Source organism: Lissotriton vulgaris, unplaced genomic scaffold (genome assembly GCF_964263255.1).
Source record: "Lissotriton vulgaris unplaced genomic scaffold, aLisVul1.2 SCAFFOLD_417, whole genome shotgun sequence".
NCBI classification, from domain to species: Eukaryota; Metazoa; Chordata; class Amphibia; order Caudata; family Salamandridae; genus Lissotriton; species Lissotriton vulgaris.
The window spans coordinates 61,414-88,101 of record NW_028250820.1 but is presented as its reverse complement, the minus strand read 5'-3'; the positions used below and the strand labels follow the sequence as shown (position 1 = coordinate 88,101).

The 26,688-nt window shown below is 43.1% G+C and overlaps 1 protein-coding gene across 1 annotated transcript in view; it reads right to left on the bottom strand.

The window, feature by feature from the left end:
• Positions 1-26,688, bottom strand: part of LOC147663105 (nck-associated protein 1-like) — a 1,078,872-nt gene that overhangs the window by 1,014,649 nt on the left and 37,535 nt on the right. The window contains exons 3-4 of the mRNA XM_086950676.1: positions 2,939-3,078; positions 1,760-1,891 (exon numbers count right to left, since the gene is read on the bottom strand). Of these exons, the coding sequence (XP_086806802.1) occupies positions 1,760-1,891; positions 2,939-3,078 (272 nt within the window). The remainder of the gene's footprint in view (positions 1-1,759; positions 1,892-2,938; positions 3,079-26,688) is intronic.

The following is a 26,688-nucleotide window of genomic DNA, read 5'->3' as shown; positions in this document are numbered from 1 at the left end:
ATGAAGAAAAATTTATTGGAAAGCTTATCAACTTGTGCAGTACATGTAAAATGGGTGTCAAACATGATGCGCAGGTTATAAGTAGAGTTGGCTGCTAATTTGGATTTAACCACATTCTGTATCATAGAATTGGTGCTCATCCAACTGGCTATACCAAGCACGTAATTACATTGAAGTTGGTGTGTGTTCCCATCCAAACACCTAAAAAGTTAGGTGCATGTGAATTGAAATTAAGACTGTAGGATCGAGGAGCGCAATAGATTTTGAACATGATCTTTCAGCTGGACCCTGTGGAATCCTTCAAGGGATATAGTCAAAATCTGAACGTAAGAAGCTACGTGGACTCCTTGAGGTCTTCCAAGATAGAAGATCTCTGTAACCAAGAATGACTTGTATCCTATAGTAGAATAGCGATTGTACCTGTAAAAATTCAATAAAATACTTTGAAAAACAAAAGGATAATTGTATGTATTCATTGAACTGAGAGTTCATAAGCGTTGCAATGATTGTTGCCGGGAAAGAAAGTATGTAATCGAGCCTATAATCAGCCTTGGTAATAAAATAAACTGCAGGGTTTTCACAAGAGAAATGACTAAAGCTTTTTTTCTAATTAGAGGGATCCTTGCCAGACGTTTATGAAATGTTGTAAAGTTACCTGAGACCCGGGGATATGGTAGAGGCCAAGATTTTAATGGCCTTGATTGGGCTGGGGAGTTTTGGAGAGCCAAAATAAATCTGCTTAATTTTGGAGAGGATTATATACTTTTAGAATGTGGAAGAGGAACACGTTACAGAATGGTTACCATTTCGTCTCCTGGGTAGAGTCCTCCAAGCACATACCAAGGATGGTTGTATAATTTCCTCTTCCAATATACTGCTTCCTATCCTCACTGGGAAGACATCAAAAACAAAGTACTGTAACTGGGTTGTATACTCCTCATCCCTATGAGTTTCTCTGTGCCATACCTGGTGACATCTGAAGAGATATGCCATGGCCAGTTGTACAGAGATTGCTCCTCTATCATTCCACACTGGATCAAACCATACAAAATAACTGGTAGTCTATTTAATGACAAGTGTTATTGGTCGTTTGTGAACTCTAAAGTATACACGACACTGCCTGAAAGTTTACGTCCCCAAAGGATAGCACCGTTCATCATTGAGCACTTTCCTAGGCTCCATATCCAATGTGGTTTAAACTGTCTAAAACAGACCGCTCCTATTTTGGTATGAATTTGTATGCATGACTGTATCAGTTATCAACATGTTTCCTATACCCCGGCATAGGCTCAGCTATATGCTTGCTGCAGCCCACTTTAAACACTATCTGGCAAACAACGGCAACATGAAAACCCTTCCCACATAATCCACACGACATTCACCCACATTCCATCTAACCAGAACTATAAACTGCCATCCAATGCTTAGGTTCCTTTCTGCTTCATACCTCTGATCCTCACAGACACCATTAAAGCACTGCTCACATGACATGATACTCAGTCTTCCATCTTAGCTCTTCCATGCTGAGGTATATTACCCATTCACAAATGGACTTTGGTGCCTCATAAAGGATATAAAGCAATATCTAAAAGCAATTACAATACCATTTTTATCTTTTTTTCTTCTGGAAATGCAAGTACAGGAAGACATTAGCTGAACACATCATATTCTTTTCTTGTCTGATAGTGCTTAGAGCTTCTTTTGTTTATAGCATGGAGAGCATAACATACAAAAGCATCAGATCATGTCCTACGCCTACCTGTTGAGCTGAGAGTCAATTTGTACACTTAAGTACTCTGCAGGGGTGACTATGTGGTCAAAGACATTCAAGCTGTTGGCGTAGTTCAAAGACATTGTGAGCTCCGACAGAGTCCCATGGAGCTTGTCCAAGCTAGAAGGCAGAAAAAAGATGTGTTATACAGCGGTGCCAAACCTCTCTTGCATTATCATTCACGTATACCCTTGTTGGTGCTCTTTCACCTTCTTCTGCTCATTGACACTAGTGATGCATAATTGTAACAAAATGATGGAAAAATCTGAGAAAAATAATATAAACAGGCAAACTGTGTGAGTAAATTATTTTTCTGAGACCAACGCTTCGTTGGATTCTGCGGTTATGCAGACACCCTGATGATATGTTTTATTGTACCTTATAAATAAATTTTAAAAACCTCTTAAAACAATTTGTGCATAACAAGCCAGTGTAAAATATTTGCATAAATAAAACGTTGCTGATTAATTTTAAATTTGTGTTGCTTGATGATTCATGAGCCTGCCAGGCATCATTCAAACTATGGTGCCTTTTTCTCACCTTCAGTGACTCTACCTCCTCTCACACCCCCAACTTTCCTTGATTTTGGTGGTCTGCGATTCCCGCCCATTGTTTCATTCACTCCTTAAACTGCTAGCTGTCACTATGCACCCCTCTCACAGGCCTCATCAATGAGTCCCCTGCCCTTCCTGTTTCAGTGTGCTTCACTCTGCCTTGACCTATGAAATTAGAAATGATTTGTATGTATGTATGTATGTATGTATTGATGCTTTTATATAGCGCAATGACTGTCACCCAACGGGTATCCTGGCTTTGGTTTTGGGCCCATTAAGCCAGTGTGTTGCTTTGGACGTGGCACGGGCAGTGTCATGGGCCGTAGGGCAAAAAAGGACCTGGCTGTGATTTACACTGTGAAATACAGCATTAATGAGGGTTCAGTGGGTCACTCAGGCCTTAAGGCCCCAGTGCCACGGAACCTGCTGCACCAAAGGAAGCTACGCCCCTGGATGTGGGTCTACTGGCAGTGCATCCAAAATCCCAAACTAATTGAATCTGTCTTTGTGAGCACCACTTCTGTGTAAACTGCATCCCATTATCCACCGGTACATGCCCAGTACTCTTGTGCCTTCTTTTCTGACAAAAGCACATGTACACTTCATATTTTACTTGGTTTGCAGGCTCCGGTCCTTCCGCCTGCTCTCCGCCCCAGGCTTGTCCCGCTCAGGCTCGCCCTTCTTGCCGGTCGCTTTGAGCATCTTCTTGTTCTTGGCTTTGCTAATAGTGCTTGCGCTGTGCTTAGGAAGAAGCTGGAAGGGAAATGGTGCACTCTATGAGGAACTTTGACAATGACAGCTTGTTTCATCTTCCACAAAATGCTAACTGTAAAGTGCGAGGGATACTTTTTATCTCCTGCATCATTTGAAATATATATTCTTTATACATATTTGTGTGTGTCAACTATACGTCCTACACCACCTTTTGTACATGATTTTGTGATTTTCAAAGCCTTCCCCAGAAACCGTATTTACTTGTGTATCTTTGCACTTCAGACTAATTGGAGGAATGCAAGGCTGTACTGAATGAACATGATGCATGACAGAAGGTGGATTATTAATAAGGGAGGAGGGGAGCCAACAAGCTTAATAAAAAACAATCGTGTTAGATCACAACACAGTTCACTGAGAAAAGTCTGAATAACAGCTGGTAGCTATGGCAAAATCAGCAGGCTTTACTTCAGAGAAACGCATAAGAGGAAATGTAAAGAAAACAACACAATATAATTCCCAAATCAATTTAGAAAAAAATATTACAAATACACAAGATGTCCATAAATGGTTAAAATTGGATTAAGGACCATTGTTTTAATGCTTTTCACACAGAACGCATTACGAAACAGCAAATCTCCATGAATCTTCACAAAACTTTCAAGAGACTGCTCTTTTTTGCCAACTTTGTGCATGGAAAGTTTCCGAGGGATCCATTTAGTGAGGATGGAGAAAAAGGGGGGTCCCATAATGCAAAATCCCCATGCATTTTCCACAGACTCCTTTAAGAAGTGCTACCGCAAAAACTGCTGAATGTAATTACACCAACATTTGGTAGGAAGCTAGATCCTGGTCTGCAGATTGTGCTTTTTGTGATTTTCTGTAAATATGCTCAGTAGTTTTTGACATTACACAAACAAAAACAGAGGAGGCCATGCTGAAATGTATTGCACATCTACTTATTTGTTTAGGGAAGTTAATAAAAGCAACCAGTATCAAATACAAAAAGAGCAAAGTCCTTTCCAGTGGTGCTCACATGGTGGCCGCAACTAGACATCTATAGTGCAAACTACAGTCCTGTTTGCCAGTCTGGAAAAGTTGAATATCTGACACCAAAGCTCACAATCTTTTTAATATACCAGCTGCTGCTGTGGTGAAAATATACCAAATACCGAACTGTGTGACAAATAAATAGAAGAAATTAATTTCACCTGTGCATACATTTGACTTTCTTGTCAAGAACTCTATATGAACACAAGTGTGTGCTTCGGTGTTAGGTTGTCAAACAGTTCTTGACATATTAAGGTTTTAAAATATTTGTATATATGAACGGTTGGGCTCAAGGTACTCTGGCAATAGTCCCTTGAACCTAATTTTGAAAAATAGAGTTATCTGATTGGACAAGGGAGCTTTTTTCCCCTTGAGTCAGTTCGCTCCCACTGGAGTCAGACTCCAGTAGGACGGAGCAAACTGATTGACTGCCAGCAGCATGAGCAAAATGCTACCTGCAGCAATAACAGGACTCAGGGACATACAGGTATATGGATCAATGTAGGCTTTTGCAATTCCTTAATTGCGATTATTAAGGAATCTCAATTAAGGAATTGCAAAAGCCTATGCATAGAGGAATCGCTATGAAATTAGTGATTCCCAGACATTCCTTAATTATGACTCGCAAATTGTGAGTCGCAATTAAGGGATGCCTTCCCATTCATATGCGGGAGAGTGCATGCGCAATTTCAAGGGTGCAAGGGTGTCAAAAGGACACCCTGTTGCACCCCTGAAATTGCTCAGTGCGCACATGTTGCGGACACACATGCCCCAAGGGCATGTGTGTGTGTAACCTACAACTTTGAAAAATGCAATTTAGACTTTTTTTCAAAGGTTTTGCAAATTACCATCAAGTTCAACTTAATGGTAATTTGCGCCCCCTAGTAGTAAAATCGCTAGTCTGAAGTGGGTCTTGCAATGCATTTAAGGAATCGCAAATTGCGATTCCTTAAATGCAAACGCAATTTGAGAAATCACAATGAATTGCAAATTCTCAAATTGCGAGTGCCTTGAACCATGACGCATTGCAAATGCCCTTTTTGCAGGCGCAAACGGCTAATTTTTGCGAATCACACCGTTTGCGCTAGCAAAAATGGTTGATGCATGTGCCTGTTCGTCTCCTGTCCTAAATTAAAATAAAATTGTATATGTAGGGATACTCTGCCCCCCCTATGCCACGTGGGTTTGACGCAGAGGGACTCCCCGGGCCAAATTAGAATTATCTGATTGGACCATGGAGTTTTTTTTCCCTTAGGTCAGTTCACTCCCACTGGAGTCAGACTCCAGTAGGACGGAGCGCACTGATTGACTGCCAGAAGCATGAGAAAAATATTACATGCAGCAATAACAGGACTTGGGGACATACAGGTACATGCATTAATGTAGATTTAGCGATGCCTTAATTGCAATTATTAAGGAATCTCAAATAAGGAATTGCAAAAGCCTATGCATGTAGGAATCGCTATACAATTAGCGATTCCCACACATTCCTTAATTGCGACTCGCAAATTGTGAGTCGCAATTAAGGAATGCCTTCCCATTCATTCCTCTGGGCCTACAGGCCCAGAGGAATGAATGGGAGATTGCATGCACAATTTCAAGGGTGCAAGGGTGTCAAAAGGACACCCTGTTTCACCCCTGAAATTGCTCTGTGCACACACGTTGCGCACACACAAACCCCAAGGACATGTGTGTGTGTAACCTACAACTTTCTTGCATTGCTTTTAAGGAATCGCAAATTTTGATTCCTTAAATGCAAATGCAATTTGAGAAATTAATAGCGTATTCTCAAATTGCAAGCGCCTTGACCCATGATGCAGCACAAATGCCCTTTTTGCGGGCGCAAACGGACAATTTTTGCGGATTTCACCATTTGCACTCGCAAAAATGGTTGATGCATGTGCCTGTTAGTGTTCTGTCCTGAATTAAAATAAAATTGTATATGTAAGGATACTCTGGCCCCCTATGCCCCATGGGTGGGACCCAGAGGGACTCCCGGGGCTAAAATTGAAAACAAATCTGTTGTAGTGATCCCATGGGACTCCAGCAGGATCATGATAAAAAAGCAAAACAAAAAAAGGGGCCTCATTCTTTAATTAAGGTGTGGGGGCACATGGCTCCCTTCGAGAATTGTTTTTGACACCAGGAAACCTGTCCTCCAGGCCAAATTGAGTTATTTAGGGGACAGAAGCATATAGGACCCCTCCCCGGGCTGTATTTTGCCCGGGTGACCCCATCCCCTGGTGCCCAATGCCTTTGAAATAAGAAGGGAGGACCGCACAGCCCGCATCTCGGAGACATTTTCGGCCCAGAGGACTCCATCCCCTGGGGCCACCTCACGTGCTGGGTCCCGGGGAGCCCGTCTCCAGGGACCAGTGGTTTTGCTACCTGCACTGGCAGAGAAATGTATTTTCTCCCATCTGGTGGGAGCATTTTCAAATCTCCTGCCCAACAAGAGAAAACACAAAGTCTTCTCCCAGCAGGCAGGAGCTTTAAAAATGCTCAAACCGGCTGGGAGCAGACTTGTGTTCTAATTCACTGCCTACACTCATACAGGCAGAGGAACAGAACTAGATATTTCTCCTGCCTGGGGGCAGTTGTATAAATAGCTTCTCCCTGTACTTGGCTGCAATTTCAGCTCCATCACCATCAGGGGAGCATTCGGGCGCTGGGCCCTGAGGCTTCCCCTGCGACCTTGTGCATGGAGGGTGCACCGGGCGGGCACTGGGGCAACATACTTTAAATGATGCGGGCCCTGGGGATGGAGTCTCCAGGGCAATAAAGCTTTGGGAAGGAGAGACACGCATCCCCCTCCCTTTATTTAATACATTGGGCCCCAGGGGATGGCGTCCCTGGGGTCAAAAACTGCCCAGGAGTTGGTCCTCCTCCCCTTAAGGTCCCTGGGGCCCTAAACGGGCTCGGGAGGCAGCAAACCAAAGGCAGGTGCAGCATCGGGTTGGCTGCCTCAGGGTGGTAGCTTGCGGGGAGTTGGACGTATGGCCTAGCTGTAAGCCAGGCCTTGTGGCCAACCCCACGCTACTCATGATGAAAGGCTGTGTGCTGCGTGGGGTTGGCTGCCTGTTGGGGGAGGAAGGGGGGGGGGGGGGGGGGGTGGCTGTCTCTGGGTGGATTGGCCACAGGACTTGGTTGCAGACCATGTTGGCAACTTTCTGCCATGCACTAATTAGATAATGCTGTACAATGCAGGTTGCATTAAAAAAAGTTGCATTAAAAAAAAAACATATATATATATATATATTTATATATATATTCGCTGGAAAAAAAATGTTAAAGTGACATCGCTATAGTTAGGTGAATAGTCATTGGTAACCTAAATTTTTTGAATTAAAAAAAGCACAGAAATTCACCAGATATAGCAGTGGCAGGTGGTGACACTCAACAGTGGAGAGTCACCAAGCAGAGCACCAAACCCAGTGGCAGGCACTACGATAAATCACAATGCCTTTGGACTCACTTTCCAAAGATTTCAATCCTGGCTCGTTAACAGATTTTTTATAACGGTCAGTGACTGAGAGCTCTAGAATTAAAGGTGAAGGCAATGAAAGTTTCTCACAGTGCCTGTCAGTGAACAAAAATAAAATGTAATACATACTTACCCACGCTTCCTAGCTTCCTCGTCTTGAGTGCAGTCAGTTCGAATCCTCCTGAAGCCTCAGCCAATTCTCTCCAAATTCCAACATTGGTTGCTCTCATACTGCAGATGAGCAGCATGAGAGCAGCGCTAGGATTGGTTGGAGCAGACTACCTTGATGCACAAGCAGGCACAGGGGGCTTGCGCCTGCTCTCCACCCAGTTGCCTAAGACAGCTAGGTGAAGAGGCTTGCACTGCGCATGTCAGGCCGGCCATTGCAAGACAGCCGGCCAAAGTGACATTCGCAGTTTAAACTGGTGGCGTGAGCACCACTCCCTTACTGCCAGTCAGGAGCAATGCCCCCCCCAAACATGGCTTGGGCTTGGAGCAGTGAAAAATAAAATGGTAATTCATGTTATTACCATTTCGTATTTCACTTTTGCAGCACTGACAGCAGGAGGAGTGAGGCTCCCCTGCCCTAATGGGAGAGCCGCAGCTGAGATATAGTTAGCAGAGCTAACTATAACTTGTGCCCCGCCATGCACTGTCTATCACCTCACATATAACACCACTCATGACATGTTCTATGACATCATTTATAACATCACTGATGGCATTTCAAATGACATCATTGATGACATCACTCATGACATCCTCCAATGAGTGTGTTAGTTTTACAGTTTACATAGTGGCGAGTAGCTACCATATTACTTTTCTATCTAAATTTGCACAGCCTGTATCCAGCTAATGGAAGTGTTTACAAAAACATGTGCTTCTGATGTATCATATGTGTTGAACGCTACTGAACACGTTGTAAACCTTTGTAACTCTGTGTACAGGGCAGAGATTCTACATAGTAGATACAAAGCATTGTAAGCAGCCTTGAGTTATTAGACAGAACCATCTCAGTGTAACAATATTTACATAACATAGAAGACTGGGTTCTCCAGGTACTAACCTATGTACATGTGCTTATTTTGCCTCAGAAGATGGTGTACCTGTAAAGTTTTCACCACTGTATAATGGCTGCAGGTAGTATGATCTTTAGCACATTCAGACCTTGGTTATTTTAAGTGAACAGTCACTCTTTTAAGATGTTTTTAATAGAGTGCACACTGTTCTTAGTGGATACTTTGTAATACTCTGTGGTCCATGTTTCACGAGTGTTTCACTGTCTGCAAACAGTGTGATACTGAGTAAATCCACTTCATAGACAAATCAGTGTTAACAGTACCCACTTTTTCTACTTATATCTACTTCATTCTCAATGTAGGTCAAGTGACTATTAAGAGTTTAATACAGGTAAAGACTGTCTGTAGTAGGGCACTAGTTATGTAACAGGGCTTCAGTATCAGGAGGAACCTATTTTTCTCTGAACAGTTGTATACAGATTGAACACTGTGTGCAGGATGTTACCCTTTCATCTGTGGATCATAGTCAAGATGAACGCGACTACCCATAAAGTGCATGGAATAGTGTCAACGTTGCACATAACACAAGCTTGCTTTACCTATAGAGGTCATATTTATGATAGCAGTAATGATCTTCATATTATTCTGAGCTATTATGCACTTGCTTAGTTCTGATGGCATACCCATTTATAGAGCAACGTGATGTCATCAATTATGTCATTTGAGATGTCAAAAGTAATACTTTACTATCACATGGAAAGTCTACCCCGCACAGAAAGCAGTGCAGAGGGTTTGACACAAGACCTTATGTTTTTTAAATAGGTGGGGGCCACCTGGCCGCCTCCCAGAGCCTTATTAGGTTCTGGGGATTCCAAACCCCATGGGGATTTTATTTTTATTAAAGGGGAGGGTGGCCATGTGGCCATCCCTCCCCCAGCTGTATTACCCCATCCCCATGAGCTGTTTTTTTTAATGAAAGAGGAGGTGGACCACTTGGCCCCCCTCCCTGAGCATTATTAATCCCTGAGGACCCCACTCCAAGGGCCTTTTTTGTATGAATGGGGAGAGGAGCCGGCATTACTCCAACCCGAGGAAGCAGCTACTAATGCTGCCCCCTCTGGGTTTCCCTGCCCACATCACTGCAGACAGGCAAACAGATCAAAAGTCTGCTCCCAGCTGACAGGAGCATTTTCAAAGCGCTCGCCAGCTGGGAGCACAGTTTGTGTTTTATCTTGCTTGGCAGGATATAAAAAAATGCTGCTACCAACACAGAGCAAATACAAGTTTCACGGCCCATGCCCATGGGGGTAGGGAAACCACTATGTGCCGGCTGGGTTCTCCGAAGCATAGCTCATGAGTCAGCCATAGGGGATGGGGTCCATTGGGCCATTACAGGCTCGGGGAAGAGGGCCCCCCTCTCCATTTTTAGAAACTTCAGCTCGGTGGGCTCTCCGGGGCTTCTGATAGCTTGGAGAGCAGGCTGCACACACCTCTCCCATTAATAGAGCAAAACGCCCCATGGCACCATTTATTTTTAACGATCCTGCGGGGTCTTGAGGGACTTCAACAATTTAGCAGATTTTTTTTCTTGGCTCTATGGGTCCCCCGTGGGGCCTTGGAAGTCAAGGTATCCCTACAGTGCCCCCTTGTATATTTATTTTTACTTATTCAGGACAGGGGACTAAGGGGCACATGTATCAAGCTAAATAATGGTCGCAAATGGGCCGATTCGCAGAATCGGCCACTTTGCGACCGGTAATTAGCCTTTTGGTAGGTATCAAGCCCAAAGCCATTCGCAGAACAGGTAATTACAAAATTTGCCATTACCTATTTTACTAATGCAGTTAGGGAATCGCAATTTGCGATTCCCTAAATGCAATGCAAGAAACATTCTCAGAATGTGACTTTGCATTAAGGAATCGCAAATTACTATCAACTTCAAGTTGATGGTAATTTGCAATTCCTTAGAAAAATGCACAAAATTGCATTTTTCTAAGTGCCATGTGGCGCATGTGTGTGCGGCACATGTGCACACATACCGATTTTGGAAGTGCATCGGGGTAGCCTTTTGGCCCCCAAACACCCTTGAAATTGCATTTGCAATTTATGATTACCTATTTGGTAATAGCAAATTGCGAATGGTTTCCCATTCATTCCTATGGGCCTCAAGGTAATTTGCGATTCGCTATTAGGAAATGTGTAGGAATCACTATTTTTTGAGTGAAACTTACATGCATAGGCAATTGCGATTCCTTAATAGCGATTGCTTAATAATCGCTATTAAGGAATCGCAATTACTTAGCTTGATGCATGTGGCAGTAAGTCCTGGAGTCTTGTAATGGCTGGCAGCAAAATCTTTCTCAAGTTGCTGGCACGCAATCAGAGCAGAAGCTCCTGCTGGAGTCTGACTCCGGTGAGAGCGAATTGGCCCATCTTTTTTTTAAACTGGATTCAAGAAACTCTTCCGGGAGTCCTTCGAACAGACCCATCCAGATATCTATATTTTTTGTAACCTTAACCTTCTCAAAAACTGTGAAAACAATTTAAAGCAAATCACAAAAGACACAATCTGCACCCCAAGATCTAGCTTCCTGACAAATTTGGTATAATTCTGGTCAGCAGTTTTCGCTGTAGCCCTGCCTAAAGAAGTCTATGGAAAATGCATGGTGATTTTGACTTTTGAGACAATAGCCCCAGTTTCCCGAAGAAACCATGTGGAACTCCATTCTTGTTATGCAGTTTTATTTGTGAAAACAAACAATGCATTTCAGCTTTCGATCGAAACCTTCAGTTGGAAGCCAAAACACGTTGTTTATTTGCACAAATAAAAAAGATTTTTTTAAATGTAAAATAACATCAAGTTACAATACGTTTGTGGACACCTCCAACTGCACTCAGCTTTCAGCTATGCTTAAATCAGGTGGCCGCAGGCCCCGCAACCTACCCCATGTGGGCTACCAACCCCTCGTTTTACACAGCCATGTGCAGTGTGGGTTGGGCTCGGGGCCTGTCCACAGTCCAGCCACCCCACTAGTGGCCAACTGGCCACAAACCCCATCCCACATTTTCTTTTTTTTTTCCCACAAAATGGGTCCCATGAGTTGGTCAGGCTTGGTCCCACGGGGATTGTGAGGATGCCCGTAAATTTCTATTTTCTGTTTAGCGTCAGGGTGGGGGTCTTATGGCCCCCAACCCCAAAAGGATTAGGGGGTTTGGGTAGCCTTACACTGCCTCTTTCTATATATTTTATTAAATGATTACAGGACTTGTGGATGAGTCCCTAAATCCTGTAACGGCGGCTGCAGCATTTTGCTTCTTGTTGCAGCCGCAATCACTATGTGCGCTCCCAGGGGACTCCCACTGGACCAGCCTATCAGAACGCATGTTTTGATGTTTTTTTCTGGCAGGAGTCCTGTGGACCCTTTCTCTCCTGTTGTTTAAATTGTTCCAGCAGCGCGCAGCTGCGAGAGTCCCCCTTTTATAAATAGTAAATATTTAATAGTGCATCGTCCTACACCTTTGCGATGGAAGCATGGGGCCTATCATACTCCAGAGAGGTGGCTGATGCCATACTAAGTGATACCTCTTTGTTTGCTGACCCTCTTGTAGCTCAAGCAATATCACAGACTTCCGATTGGGAAAAGTTAGGTGAGCAAAAGAAGAATAGAATCAGGGCTATCCTGCACGGGACTATGATGAAAGAATACCTTAACAACAAAATGGCCCCTAAGGGACTTTTGGTTACTAAAGCCCCACAAATATTCTTAGAAGACAGTGTATTTAGGAAAGAATGGGCGCAAATCGCCTGGCATTGCACACACGATTGGGCTATCCTAATCATAAAAACAGCAATGCGCCTTTCAGAGGCTCTGTTAATAGATATTCAGGCTACAGAAACCCACATCAAAGCAACCATTACGGATTTCAAAAAGAAATTGGAGGAGTTCAATAAAGAACTCAATGAATATAAGGAAAATCTTGCACAATCAAAAGTAGTCAAGTTCCAAAAAGATTTAAAAAGGTGGTCTTATGATAAAACCTACCCCTATGCCTGCCAAGACTATACTCCAACAGTCCGCACCAATGATGATCCGGACACCTCAGCTGACTCAGATTCCAGTAATTCGAGCACTGGGAGTAGAGGGAACAAACAATGCGGTAGAGGCAGAGGAAAACAGAATTACAATCAAAACAATCCTCATTGGTTTCCTTACCCACATCAAGGACAGGGTGTTTATCAACCAAACCCCTTTAACCAACCACCAATCCCTCCACACTTTGGTTGGAACCCTCACTTTGTCCCCCGCGCCACAACACTTCCAGCAAAATATGTATTTGCAGCCTTTTTTAGGTTTTGGCTGGAGAGGCAGGGGGAAGAGGAGAACAGGAAATCAGGTTCACTGGGGCCCAACAGAATCCGTAGGGGACAATACACGGAGCAAAGCCCAGGAACAGAGAGCAGGACCGAGCAATCAATACGTTTAATAACAAACTTGTCAAAAGCGGTCTTGAACGTGGATGAGACTGCGGTCTTAGAAAAGGGACTTGGTTTTATACCCAGTCCTCGCCTGGATTGTTTCAAATTAAAATGCGAACTGGGTGAGTTTTTTAGGAAACTCAGGCTAAAATCTTTTTTTGAGCAGCAAGATACACAAACCCCTGCTGCGTCCAGTGATACTACTTTCAAAAAGAAATCAAATTTCACTCCCCCTACGCACTTAGTTCCCGCTGACATTATAGCTTTTGAACAGGCTGTATCTCTTGAAGTTGAGGCTCTGATGGAACCTGCTCCCTTTAAGAACTTAAAAGCAGGAGAGTACAAGGCTATTAAATCATTGCAGGAAAACACAGAAATTGTAATTAAGAGTGCTGACAAGGGGGGTGGCATAGTCATCCAGGACGCCACGGCCTATGATGAAGAGTGCAAACGTCTTCTGGGAGATACCACCAGCTATACCATCCTTCAACAAGACCCTTCTCCTTTTCTAAAAGATGAAATCCTGGAACTGGTCACAACTGCAGAAAGGGATGGCTACATCAGTAAACAGGAAGCTGATTTTTTGACAAACTCAGAGGAGAAAATCCCTTACTTTTACACTCTCCCCAAAACCCACAAAAACCGGGTTCCACCTCCGGGAAGACCTATAGTGTCTGGGATTGGTTCCCAGTTGGAACCACTCTCCAAATATTGTGACTTTTTCTTTAAACCTATAGTCCAATCTACAAGCACCTACATCAAAGACACCAAAAGTCTTCTTTCAATGCTACTTAATGTACAACTACCAGAGGAGCCATGTTATTTGGTCTCCTTAGACATTGAAAGTTTATATACTTGTATCCCACAAGATGCTACCGTAAAAGTTCTGGCTGACATCCTTGATCAAACTACATGGTCATATACCACTTTCAAGGCCTTTGTGATAGACTGTGCTACCCTGGCTCTTAAACGCAACTTTTTCCAATATAAAGATACCTTTTATCTACAGAAGACTGGTACCTCTATGGGCAGTACTTTTGCCCCTAGTATAGCGGGGTTGTATGTTTACAATTTTGAGAAGACTCACATCCTGGCCAATTCCAACCCCTACGCTCTCAATGTTATCCTGTGGCAGAGGTACATTGACGATGAGCTTTTAATCTGGAAAGGATCTGAGGAGAGTCTCCTGTCCTTCTTTGATTGGGTGAACACCTGCGACCCCCATTTAAGATTCACACATAAATATGACCCCAATTCCATTGTCTTCCTGGACGTTACACTTATGAGAACTGGTGATCGTTTAACAAGCAAACCCTATTATAAACCCACCAGTAGAAATAACCTCCTTCACTTCTCTAGTTTTCACCCGCGTCCTCTGCGGGAAAACCTTCCTTTCGGCCAATATCTACGAGTACGTAGAAATTGTAGCAGTCTCATGGATTTTAATACCCAAGCAGAAGATCTAACAACTAAACTAATACAGAGGGGCTACCCTAGGAGAATACTACAAAAGAGCCAGAAGAGAGCGAGAAACAATAACAGGGAAGCTCTGCTGGAAGACAACACCAAAGAGACTGAGTCTGATGCCCCATTGACCTGTGTGACGACCTATAGTAATATTTCTAATTCTGTAAGTCGTTGCATTGGGAAGCACTGGCAAATTCTGACTAGTAACGGTCGGATTTGGCAGAAGCCATTATTCTCTTACAAAAAAGAAAGGAGTTTGCGAGATGCACTTGTACATACCCGCCCTAGAACTGACCAGCCTAAACAGGAACAGACAGTATTGAACGCCTGGGGTTTACCACCTGTCACTGGTCATTTCCCTTGTGGGGGATGCAGTGTGTGCCACCTGACAGTGACTACAAAAATTCTACATCTTGAGGAGGGAAAAGAATGGCATTTGAGAGGTCATACTAATTGTAATTCGAGTAATGTCATCTACTTGAATACCTGTCCCTGTGGTCTCAGATACGTGGGAATGACCACCAGGAGGATAAAAATGTGAATAGGGGAACATCGCAGTAACATGAGATGTGGTAGGAACACTACGAAACTGACCACCCATTTCCTTGAACATGGCCACTGTCCTAATGATGTAAAATGGGTAGTAATAGAACAAATAAATTCGAGCAATGAAGGAACACTGTTCGAAAAGGAACAAAGGTGGATATATCGCCTTTCGACCCACATACATGGCCTCAACGATGATATTCCTTGGGGATCGGTCATGCGCAGATAGAGGGGCGCCTTTCAGCATAGTTTTGATCTCCATAGACAGCTTGCCCCTTGGTCCTGTCTCCCTCTGCTTTCTAGATCTTAGATCATGAGATTTGTTCTTTTTCCTTAGATCTTAGAAAATGAGAGATGCCCCTTGTTTTGTTCTGTTTTCGGTCTTAAGATTATTAAAAATCTTAACAATCTTAAAAAACTAAATCCACATCACAGTGACCACAAAGTTTTTTGAATGGCCCACTATTAAAGGAGAAAAAACCTTTTCTTGTCACTATAATGTTTGCCCTATGACCATCTTGTTGCACGTATGTGGTTACCTGTGGTCAAAGGGTTTGATTGATTGGATCTGTGAAGGTATTCTTTCTTCAGTTCCTTACCCGAACGTCTGTTAAATAAACAGGCGCCTTTAAAACAGTGACGTCGCGACGCTGGTCATGTGACCGCTAGCGACGCCTTGCACGTCTTCTTTCACTTCCTACTTTTTAAACCCACGGTATCAATGCCGCGCTTGTGGATACGGGCGGCGGATGTGGCTGCTGTAAGTTCTCGAGCGGGGAGCCGTTCAGTAAGAAGTAAGTTCCATGCCTTTAGTCTAACAAGGTCTATTGTACATTGAGGTCAGTAAGGGCACGACAGACGATCGGATCCTTATTTAATTTTCAGATAATTCTGAACGTGAAGATTTCCTCCTGCCGCCAAGCCCATGGTGACCACTACACCACGATATCATGTGAGTGTTTGGCTGTATTCTTGCCTCTCGTGGAGCACGTAGGGCTATTGATGCACTCCATCCACGCAAAGGTGTTCTTTTTCTTTTTCTTTTAATTCATGTTTGACATCCCAGTTGTCAACATTCCCGACGAGCACTATTTACTAACAGTCATACTTAGTTGTGAACTTTAACGTGTAACAGACTCAGTTAACACGTTTGCCTCAAGGCTGTGAATTATGAATAGTATAGAAAAACATGTTTTTTTCAAAATAGTCTAAAACATGCATTTGTCTACTAGTATACAGAAGAGTAAATTTATGAGGCCACACGAGGTTGATACACATGAACAGAGATCACCAAAATCGATTGATATTTTGGATACTTTTTATAAGAGCTTACAATTTAGACGCTTCTGTTTGTATGTTTACTTTCACAGATTTTTACGAGTCTCCCACAATGAGGAGACACTTTGGGAAGAAGTTTCCATAAAGAACTTCGACAAATCAGGTCATATTTGTTCTCTTTTCTACTTCACAGGACCGGACACTTTAGGGGGTGTCCACTAGTGAGTAGAAGTGTGTGTTTTTTCTGGTCCTGACGAATGCTGAGCTGATTTAATGCTCGATTAGCAGAAACATGTTGACCATATTTTACCATTATTCTTTTTTGCACTACTAATAGGACTTACTGGTTCAAACTTACACAACCACTTAGCAGTCCTGAAAAAACTCTTTTTCACATTGGTTTTAACAGAGTTAGAGCTACCCTCGCATTAAAATAGTTTTGAGGAGTAGTCCATACTCTTTTTAATGCACTTTTCACTTTCTCTGTAACTAACGGGGACCCAATGAAGACAACTGGCTACCAGCTTTCAGCTGGGGCCTGAGGGTCCTTTTAGTTCTCTCTGAGCACGTGCACTCTATTTTCCCACTGTATTAACAGTTTCCTCTGATGCTTGAAATTCTATAATTTCTCTGAAAAATTCTTATTGTAGCATCTTATTCCTGCATTGAGTGACACTCTTTTGTTGATTGATATAGGAGTCCTGTGGCAACAGATAATATATATATATATATATATATATATATATATATATATATATATATCAGTCGGTTACCAGAATCCCCAAAAGAGTGAGGCGGACACACAGGAGGCTTCTTGCAGAAAACAGCGGGTTTATTAGCATCGCACTCGCGGCAGGGAAACAAGGCGCAGCTGCCTCAAAAGTTCATATTTGCCAAACGCGTTTCGGGAACACCCTCTTCCCTTTCTCAATGGCGTGATTTCAAGTAGGAAACTTCCTCGTGACTGATTATGTAGAAGGTCAACTCCTGCTCCTGGGGAGGAGCTTCGCCGTACCTACGGCTTTCTGGGAGTTGTAGTGTCCTTTGATAATTCCCAAGTGGGTGAGTCAGTTTCTGTAAAATAATATTCAAGTCTTTTCCATCAGGCTGAGACAACCACCTGTGTCCCCCACATCGCGCAGCTTCACTGATGCAAATCGTGTTCGCATGAGCACTCACTGGTTAAGTGCTCAAGCGACTCTCCCCCCAAGCAGACTGCCAGATGGTGCTGCAGGTCCGTTTCAACGGAGGGTCCTCCTCGCGACCATGGGTGGCCGCAAAACATCAGTCGGTTACCAGAATCCCCAAAAGAGTGAGGCGGATGTTAACCCGCTGTTTTCTGCAAGAAGCCTCCTGTGTGTCCGCCTCTTTAGCCAGGCCAGCGGTCCGCAATCTCATATAAGAGCGCGAGGGCGGTTGACTAGAGCAGGAACAGTTGAATAACTTGGTCCAGGAATTTACGGTATTTCAACAATAGAACTTATGAGGGTCCAGAGGCGGGGAGGGGATTAGCAACTCGTGTCCGCTTGTACCTTAGAAACCGGATAATACCGGGAGCGCCGTGTCGCGCTGGGGTCCTGGAACCAGGGGGCCGGATCAGTCGGCAAAACTTGGGTTCCTGGTTCCAAGTTATTCAACTGTTCCTGCTCTAGTCAACCGCCCTTGCGCTCTTATATGAGATTGCGGACCGCTGGCCTGGCTAAAGAGGCTAATAACCTAAAAGGCAACCATTGCTTTGTCCTGATGATGGACCCCATTATTTAACAAGGGGGTCCGAAACGTTGTCGACCCACTGTGTACCATATACCGGTGGCATTCTGAATTGAAAACTATGTAATGGTACCAATAAGTAATTCTCTGTCCAAAAATTGGAATTTTACAGAGACTGTTGATTTTTGCCTTGTAAGCCCTTTTTGTATGTCTTTGTCTGTGTTTGGTCGTGGTTGGGTACAGGCTTGTGCCCCACGCACGTGAATTGCTGAAGGTGTTATTTTGTTTTGTATGTTTTGATTGAAATATATACCTTGAAGACCTCTGCCCGGCTGGGTATGTCTTCACTAATATAGAACTGACTGAGTCTATATTTATTTTCATTTATTTGTCTCCCTGCTAGGGACCACTGTTGTCCTTATATGATTAACCCCCACTGTGGCACAATCTGATTGTGCGAACATTCTTTCCTTTGTGCGCGATTGATTGACGGCTTGCTCTACCGCCATCCCGCGCCACTTGCCTCGGGCCACAGATCTGGTGGAGCATTACAACGAACGTGGACACTCCTACTATGACATAAGATGGCAAGTGATCCAGGTTCTGACAAGTAACCCATTGGGAGGGAACCACCAAGCCAAATGGCTCTTGCAGGAGTATAAATGGACTGAAAGACTGAAATCTATTAATAAAGGACTCAACACCTTTGAAGAATCGTATTAGCTTACCACACTGTACTTCTGAACTATGGTGTTTTAAAGTTCAATGATAATCGTGCCTTAGTACACTTATGAGCTATTGTATCTCTTGCAACATTTTAGTTAACTATGATATAAAACCCTATGATTTGCTGAACTTGTAAATCTGTTTTCAGTATTCCTATCAATTACACTGCTTTTATCGACAATAATCTGGTTGTTCTATTTGGTTGAATGTTTTGATACTTTGTTCAACATTTTTCAGGTTTTCATTTTTTTTTCTTTGTGCATCTATTCATTCAAGTCTCTTTGGTTCTCCACTTCCTTCGGACACAGTTTGTACATTTCAATATGGCACCTGTGTTTTTAATTTTTAACTTTCTGGCTTCCCCCTCTTTCATGCTTCTAGGAGCTCCATAACTCCATCCCATGATGGCGCACGCTCTCCATTTTTGGGTAGAGAAACAATCTGTTTTTCATCGCTATGGATACCGCCATTTAGTTTTTGCGGACTCTGCCACACGGATGCTATCTCCACAATCATAGTGGTAAGCAAGGACCTAGAGGTGTGTCCTTTCCAGAGCTGCTTGTGTCTTTCTTTTTTGATTATCCATGCGCCCAGTGTCATTCGACTTACTTTTGAGTCCTTTCCACATTAACGGCATTTCTTCCTCCTCTGTGGGCTTTTTAATTCACTCAGGATTGCACCTTTGACCGACTCTTGGATACATCTCGTTTGGACACTTCTTGTGATTGTGTTTAGATTACTGGTATGGACAACTGGGGACTGAGTGCACTAACGTTTTGCTTTTTTTCTCTTCCCATTATCACGTCAATATCTCTGTGCATGATGTTCACTGCAAGTTTCATTTAGTCTGCTTCTTGTGATCATGTATGCATTGTTGGCTTGTACGACAAGGAAGTGAGTGACCAAAGCTTTGCTTCTTTTTTTCTTCCTGTGATCACGTTGATATCTCTGTGCATGATGCTCACCTGTACTTCACAGTCCTCTTCCTTCTGAACATGTTTTCATTATTTGCATGATTGTATTTTTAGACATACTGTAAATGGGTTCAATTAGCTCTCCCGGCATTTTGATGCTTGTGGATCATGGCTAAGCACCGCCATCTTAATTTCACATCTCTGTAGGGCCTACGGCTCACACATGAGTTTGTTCCTTGTCACTACAGGTAACATTTCGAGTCTCACAATTATTTGGTGTGTTGTTTGCCACCTGGATGTCAGGCCTTCTTCTGTGGTCCTTTTTTTCCTAGTAGTTTTATTTTACACTGACATGCATTCTCCCTGTTTCTTTTTAAACAGACTCTCTGATTTTATCTTCTCTTACTTCTCTACCGAGAGATATAGTCTCCCTCCAGGCCAGGTGACCTGCCAGTTGACTTACATTTTATTCTCAAATATTCTCTTGAATCATATATCCTTCTACCAGTTCCTCTCTCTTTCAGGTAGATGCAATTGTCCTGAGGCGACTGTACTACAGGTTCCAGAGTCCTTTGCGTTGATTCGGCAAGACCATGGGGGTGATGACATTATGCGGGCCACTTCCACCTGGCTTCTGTGTGGCGACTCCCTCCTCAGCTCCCCATACTGCACCAACCCATAAGCACAGCAGTCCATTTAGCAGGGGTAGAACTGGAACTCCGGTTCCTCCCTATGTGGGTCACAATGTCTCCAACACTGCCGGTTATCTTGAAGCGCCCGTGGGTGGGATTCGGTCAACCCAGAATCCTGGGAAACGTAACAAACTGCAAGGCAGAAGCCAGCTTAGACCGGGACCCTCGAGGGTGCAGGGGTTTCCAAAGCGCGTAACTGGCAAACGCGCTGAATTATGAACAACAGTCTTCCCCAAAGCAGCAAGAAGCGGAAACCACACAGAGGATTCTTTGAAGGGGTCTTTAATGCCACCGACACCAACAATAGGGCGAATGCATTTCGGCATTATCCAGCCTTCTTCAGCGCCATGAGGTGTTGGAATGGAGCAGGCAAACAAAGTGGTTGGAATACCTGTTCCTTTAAAGTCAGGTGAGAGTTAGCTCCGCCCCCCAGATCGACAGCATAGGAAGTGATTTGCTGCCTGTATTCTCTGTAGGTCGCCCAGTGCGACTGTACTACAGGTTCCAGAGTCCTTTGCGTTGATTCGGCAAGACCATGGGGGTGATGACATTATGCGGGCCACTTCCACCTGGCTTCTGTGTGGCGACTCCCTCCTCAGCTCCCCATACTGCACCAACCCATAAGCACAGCAGTCCATTTAGCAGGGGTAGAACTGGAACTCCGGTTCCTCCCGATGTGGGGCACAATGTCTCCAACACTGCCGGTTATCTTGAAGCGCCCGTGGGTGGGATTCGGTCAACCCAGAATCCTGGGAAACGTAACAAACTGCAAGGCAGAAGCCAGCTTAGACCGGGACCCTCGAGGGTGCAGGGGTTTCCAAAGCGCGTAACTGGCAAACGCGCTGAATTATGAACAACAGTCTTCCCCAAAGCAGCAAGAAGCAGAAACCACACAGAGGATTCTTTGAAGGGGTCTTTAAGGCCACCGACACCAACAATAGGGCGAATGCATTTCGGCATTATCCAGCCTTCTTCAGCGCCATGAGGTGTTGGAATGGAGCAGGCAAACAAAGTGGTTGGAATACCTGTTCCTTTAAAGTCAGGTGAGAGTTAGCTCCGCCCCCCAGATCGACAGCATAGGAAGTGATTCGCTGCCTGTATTCTCTGTAGGTCGCCCAGTGCGACTGTACTACAGGTTCCAGAGTCCTTTGCGTTGATTCGGCAAGACCATGGGGGTGATGACATTATGCGGGCCACTTCCACCTGGCTTCTGTGTGGCGACTCCCTCCTCAGCTCCCCATACTGCACCAACCCATAAGCACAGCAGTCCATTTAGCAGGGGTAGAACTGGAACTCCGGTTCCTCCCGATGTGGGGCACAATGTACATATATATATATATATATATATATATATATATATATATATATATATATATATATATATATATATATATATTCTTTCCAATCCTGACGATCCGTATCTAGAAATCAGGCGCTGACTCCGTGGGGTCTTGTTTCAGAAACAAGTTTAATTACTTTTAGTGCTCAGATTGACGCGTTTCGACGGTCACAGCCACCTTGCTCACAATACAGAAAAAACATTACGTCAGTGCTTTTAACATGTCAAGTGCTCATTGGATCATGTGATGGTTTCCCCGTAGTCATGACTACCAGTTTCTAAACTCACTGGAATTTTACAGCGTTTTCTTTTAAACACATTCATTTGCGTTTACAGCTTCTCTTATATTGTTTGCTGCATAATTTATATCCACATTAAATAAAGGACAATTAATTAACATTGTCGATTATTAACATATAATTCATTTTTGTAAACTTAAGCGTTTGTGTATACCTTCAGTCATTGACAACGTGTTAAATTAAACAGTTGAAAACCTGCATTCTATGTATTGCCTCAATACGGGTTACAGTCTTGTTATAAAGGGTCTAGTGCCCTATTATATCAGTTTAGCAATGGTTTATTGCTTGAGAACCCTTGTTTTACAAGGTTCACTCGAATTAAGCCCAAGTGGGCATAAGTTAACATATTGCAATATTGTCCTAAACAAATAATTTCTCCTCTACACAATTTATTGATTTACTTTCCAGCTTGCTAGCAAAAAGAAGCCATTTTACTTAAAGAAACCATACAAAAAAAGGGGTGTGAACATATATACTGTTACTTTTAGATAGATGACATGTATCTATTAAATTACATTCATTTTGCGACTCTGTTTTCGGAGGAATGGTTTGGGGAACTAACAGAAATTGCGTTATGAACTGATAAACTTTATGAATTATAAATGTACGCTTAATGCTTCGTCTGCATTCAAACCTTGTGGAGTCTTACTGTCTAAGAGAATAATATATCTCGACTCTAATCTTCGGAGGGATAGTTGTCTATTTCCCCCTGTAATGCTTTTCTTCACATGGTCTATGACGAAGTATTTGATGTTTTCTGCATTGCCCTCATGTTTCAAGTTCATGTGCCTTGCCACCGGATACGTTGGGTCATTATTTTTTATGGCGCTGAGATGCTGGAGCACTCTTACGTGGACCGGATGTATTGTACTCCCCACGTATCTTTTCTTGCAACTACATTGTAAAACATAGACTGCAAAGTCTGTTTTACATGTGTAGTTTGCTCATATCTCTAGCGTTTTTTTCCTGTGTGGGACATTTACCGTAGTAACATTAGTACCATATTGACAGGTTTTGCATTTTGTACATTTATAGAAGCCATTCTTAGTTTTTAACCATGGTGACTCTTTCTTTTTTAACACTGGGGCATTGTCTACCAACTCTTCCCTCATACTTTTGGCTTTCCTGAAAGTAAGTTGCGGGATTTTATTGCAACTTTTTCCTATCACCGGATCATTCCGGACTATGGGCCAATGTCTGTAGATTATAATCCTCAGTTGTTTGTGATATGCATTGCACCCAGTGATAAGGCGTGGAGTCCCTGTATTCTGTTCTGATTTGGGTTTTTCAGTTTTGGCGGAAAACAGTAGGTCTTTCCTCTCCCTAAGGTCACATTTCTGTTCCGCTGTTTTTAATGTGCGTTCTGGATAGCCTCTGAGTTTTAACCTGCTGAACAGATTGGTCTTAGAATTCATGTAGCTTGTAGTTGTGCTACAATTTCTTTTCATTCGAAGACATTCTGCATACGGTATGCTATCAATTAGATTTGGAGGGTGAAAGCTTGAAGCATGCAAGATAGTGTTTCCTGCAGTTGGTTTACGGTAGGTGTTTGTTTGTATTACATTGTCCACCACCAATAATTCTAAGTCTAGGAAATGTATCCTACTTTTACTTGTTTCACAGGTAAACTTCAGGTTCAAACTATTTTGGTTGAGTTGTTCTGCGAACTTTCTTGCACTTTCTTCACTACCTTTCCAAATTAAAAAGATATCATCTATGTAGCGACTATAAAGTGTTACATTGTATATCATGTCTTCCGTATGTTTCACCCTGAGTACTTGCTCCTCCCACCAGCCCATATGCAAATTAGCATAGCTGGGGGCGAAGCAAGTACCCATGGCAGTCCCTTGTGTCTGTCTGTACAGCAGTTTGTTAAAGCTGAAAGTGTTGTTCTCCAAACACCACTCCGCCATTTGAAGTAACATCTGTGAATGTTTGTACAAATCAAGACTTCGGCCTCCCAAGTAATGCTTGATTGCTTTAAGCCCATCTTGGTGCCTTATACTTGTGTAAAGGCTTTGAACATCCAGTGTCATAAAAACAAAGTCTGAGTCCCATTTTACATCATAGATTTTTTTCAGAAAATCTCCACTGTCTCTTGTGTATGATGGTAGAGTTTTTACAAAGGGTTGTAGAAAGGAGTCCACAAATCGGCTTGCATTTTCAAATAAGCCACCTATGGCGGAAATTATGGGTCTTCCAGGAGGGCAGGTAGTATTTTTATGCACTTTTGGGATTAGATATAGGTTTGGAATAACTGGGTAATTATTCCTCAAAAATTCAAATTCATTCTTTGAAATAGTTCCCGCTGTTTTCCAGTCATATAAACTCCTATGGTATCTCTCTTTGATATTGAGGATATTGGTTTCACTAATCCTTTGGTAACATTCTCTGTCAGACAATTGTGATAGCGCTTCAGTATTGTACATGTCCAAAGGCCAAAGGACTACGTTACCACCCTTGTCTGACCAGCGCACAACTACATCGCTTCTTTCTTTTATTCTCGTCATAACCTTTTCGTATGCCAATCTTTCGTTAGCATGTGTTTTGTAAAAATCATTGCTACTTGACCACGATAAGGATTTTAGATCTTTTATGACTTTTTCAGAAAAAATGTCAATGCAGTCTTTAGGCATGATAGGACAAAATGTAGATCTTGGTTTAAATTGTGTTTTTGATGAACCCGCAATATTCACTCCAGCATATTCTGCTGCCTCCTGAGTGTTCATCATGTCATTTGCTTCATCTGTGTCCAGCTCTACCATTTCCCTGATGAAAGGCATATCATCAATTAGCCAGCTTGTGTCTCCCGAAGGTTCTTTTTCCGTGTTGCTTATCTCTTTACAATTGAAGAAATGTTTTTTCAATTTCAGTTTTCGTGTGAACTGATGCAGGTCTATCCGCGTTTGAGTGTAGTTAAAATTAGTTCGTTTACAATAGGATAATCCTAATGATAAAGTTTTTTCCTCTTCATTTGTTAAGGCCATATTAGTTAGATTAATGACTGTGTTTTTGTCTTTGTTACCTTCTTCAGGTTGTGTTTCCATTATCGTCTGTAGTTCCGTCTGTAGTTCTGTTTCTTTGTATTGTCTTTTGGCTGCCTTGCATTTTCCCCATCGCCTGTTTTTTCGTTTCCTGCTTTTTGTGATGTTGCTGCTTTGTCTTTGGTGGAGTTCTGTCAACCCCGCAATGGTCTTAGGGTTCTCAGTCTCTCTTCTCGTAAAAAAACAAACTCATCTGCAGGTGTGGGTACTACTTCATCTTCTGCCATCGATCCCGATGTGCCAGGTTCCGATTCAGCTCCAGAACTTACTTCAGATTCCTCAGGTTTTCTGTTATCCTCAGCATTCGAGGCAGTTTGCTTCCTTTGCCTGATACTATCATATTTTTTCGCAAACGTATAAATGCGCCCTTTCATGTAGTCTGCGCGGTCCCTTTGAAACTTTTCGGCTTTTCTTTCTTTTATTGTTTGCTCATATTTGGTCACTCGTGTTTTAATGTCAGTCATTTGTTTAGATATGTAATCTTGATCTTCCTGTTTTTCTAATTCTTGTGCAACGTTGGCTAATTGCGCCAAAAGTTTTTCTCTGTCTGTTGTCGCATATTTTACCAATATTTCCAACATATTTTCTGATGACTGTGCGTTGTTATTAGCCCACTCTTCCAACATTCTTGGGTCAGGATTGTCATATGTTGGTGCGAGAAGAATTCTCAGGCCTCTTGGTACTCTATTTACTTCTAAGTACCTTCTCAATGAAGTACACTCCCACCACTTTGAGATTTCTTGCTTACGAAGTTTTTCATAGTCTCTCAGTAGTGTTTTGGTATCGGATTCCTTGGCTGACGGTTTGCTTTTGCCACTTCCCTTTCCAGTGCTTGTATCTTTATCTATATCTTCAAAGATATCACGCGCTGCTTCCATGCGCTCCCGTTCCCATTCCTCCGCCATCTTGCACTTATGACTTAAGAATATACAGTTGTTTCTGACACCCACTGTCCGCTTGGGGCTTGCTTGCAAGCTCCGCTTTGAACTACCTCTCCCAGAAGCCACCTGGTCGGATACGCAATGCGCTAGCTCCCAGCACTCGCAGGCTTACCTGGATTCTCCGATGCCCTCCGGCACACAAAGGATCCCGCTCACCGTGTCCGTGCCGAGTGCCTACGCGGTCTCTATCCGATGCGTTTTGGCTTGGGGGGCACTTCTCTTTCCTCTCCTCGAAGATATGCCAAACTCGATCTGCCCGTCAGAGAAGTGCTCCAGACGGAGGTGGGTCAGCGTGCGGGATTCAGGCTTCTCCCGTAATACTCTTTCCAATCCTGACGATCAGTATCTAGAAATCAGGCGCTGACTCCGTGGGGTCTTGTTTCAGAAACAAGTTTAATTACTTTTAGTGCTCAGATTGACGCGTTTCGACGATCACAGCCGCCTTGCTCACAATACAGAAAAAACATTACGTCAGTGCTTTTAACATGTCAAGTGCTCATTGGATCATGTGATTGTTTCCCCGTAGTCATGACTACCAGTTTCTAAACTCACTGGAATTTTACAGCGTTTTCTTTTAAACACATTCATTTGCGTTTACAGCTTCTCTTATATTGTTCGCTGCATAATTTATATCCACATTAAATAAAGGACAATTAATTAACATTG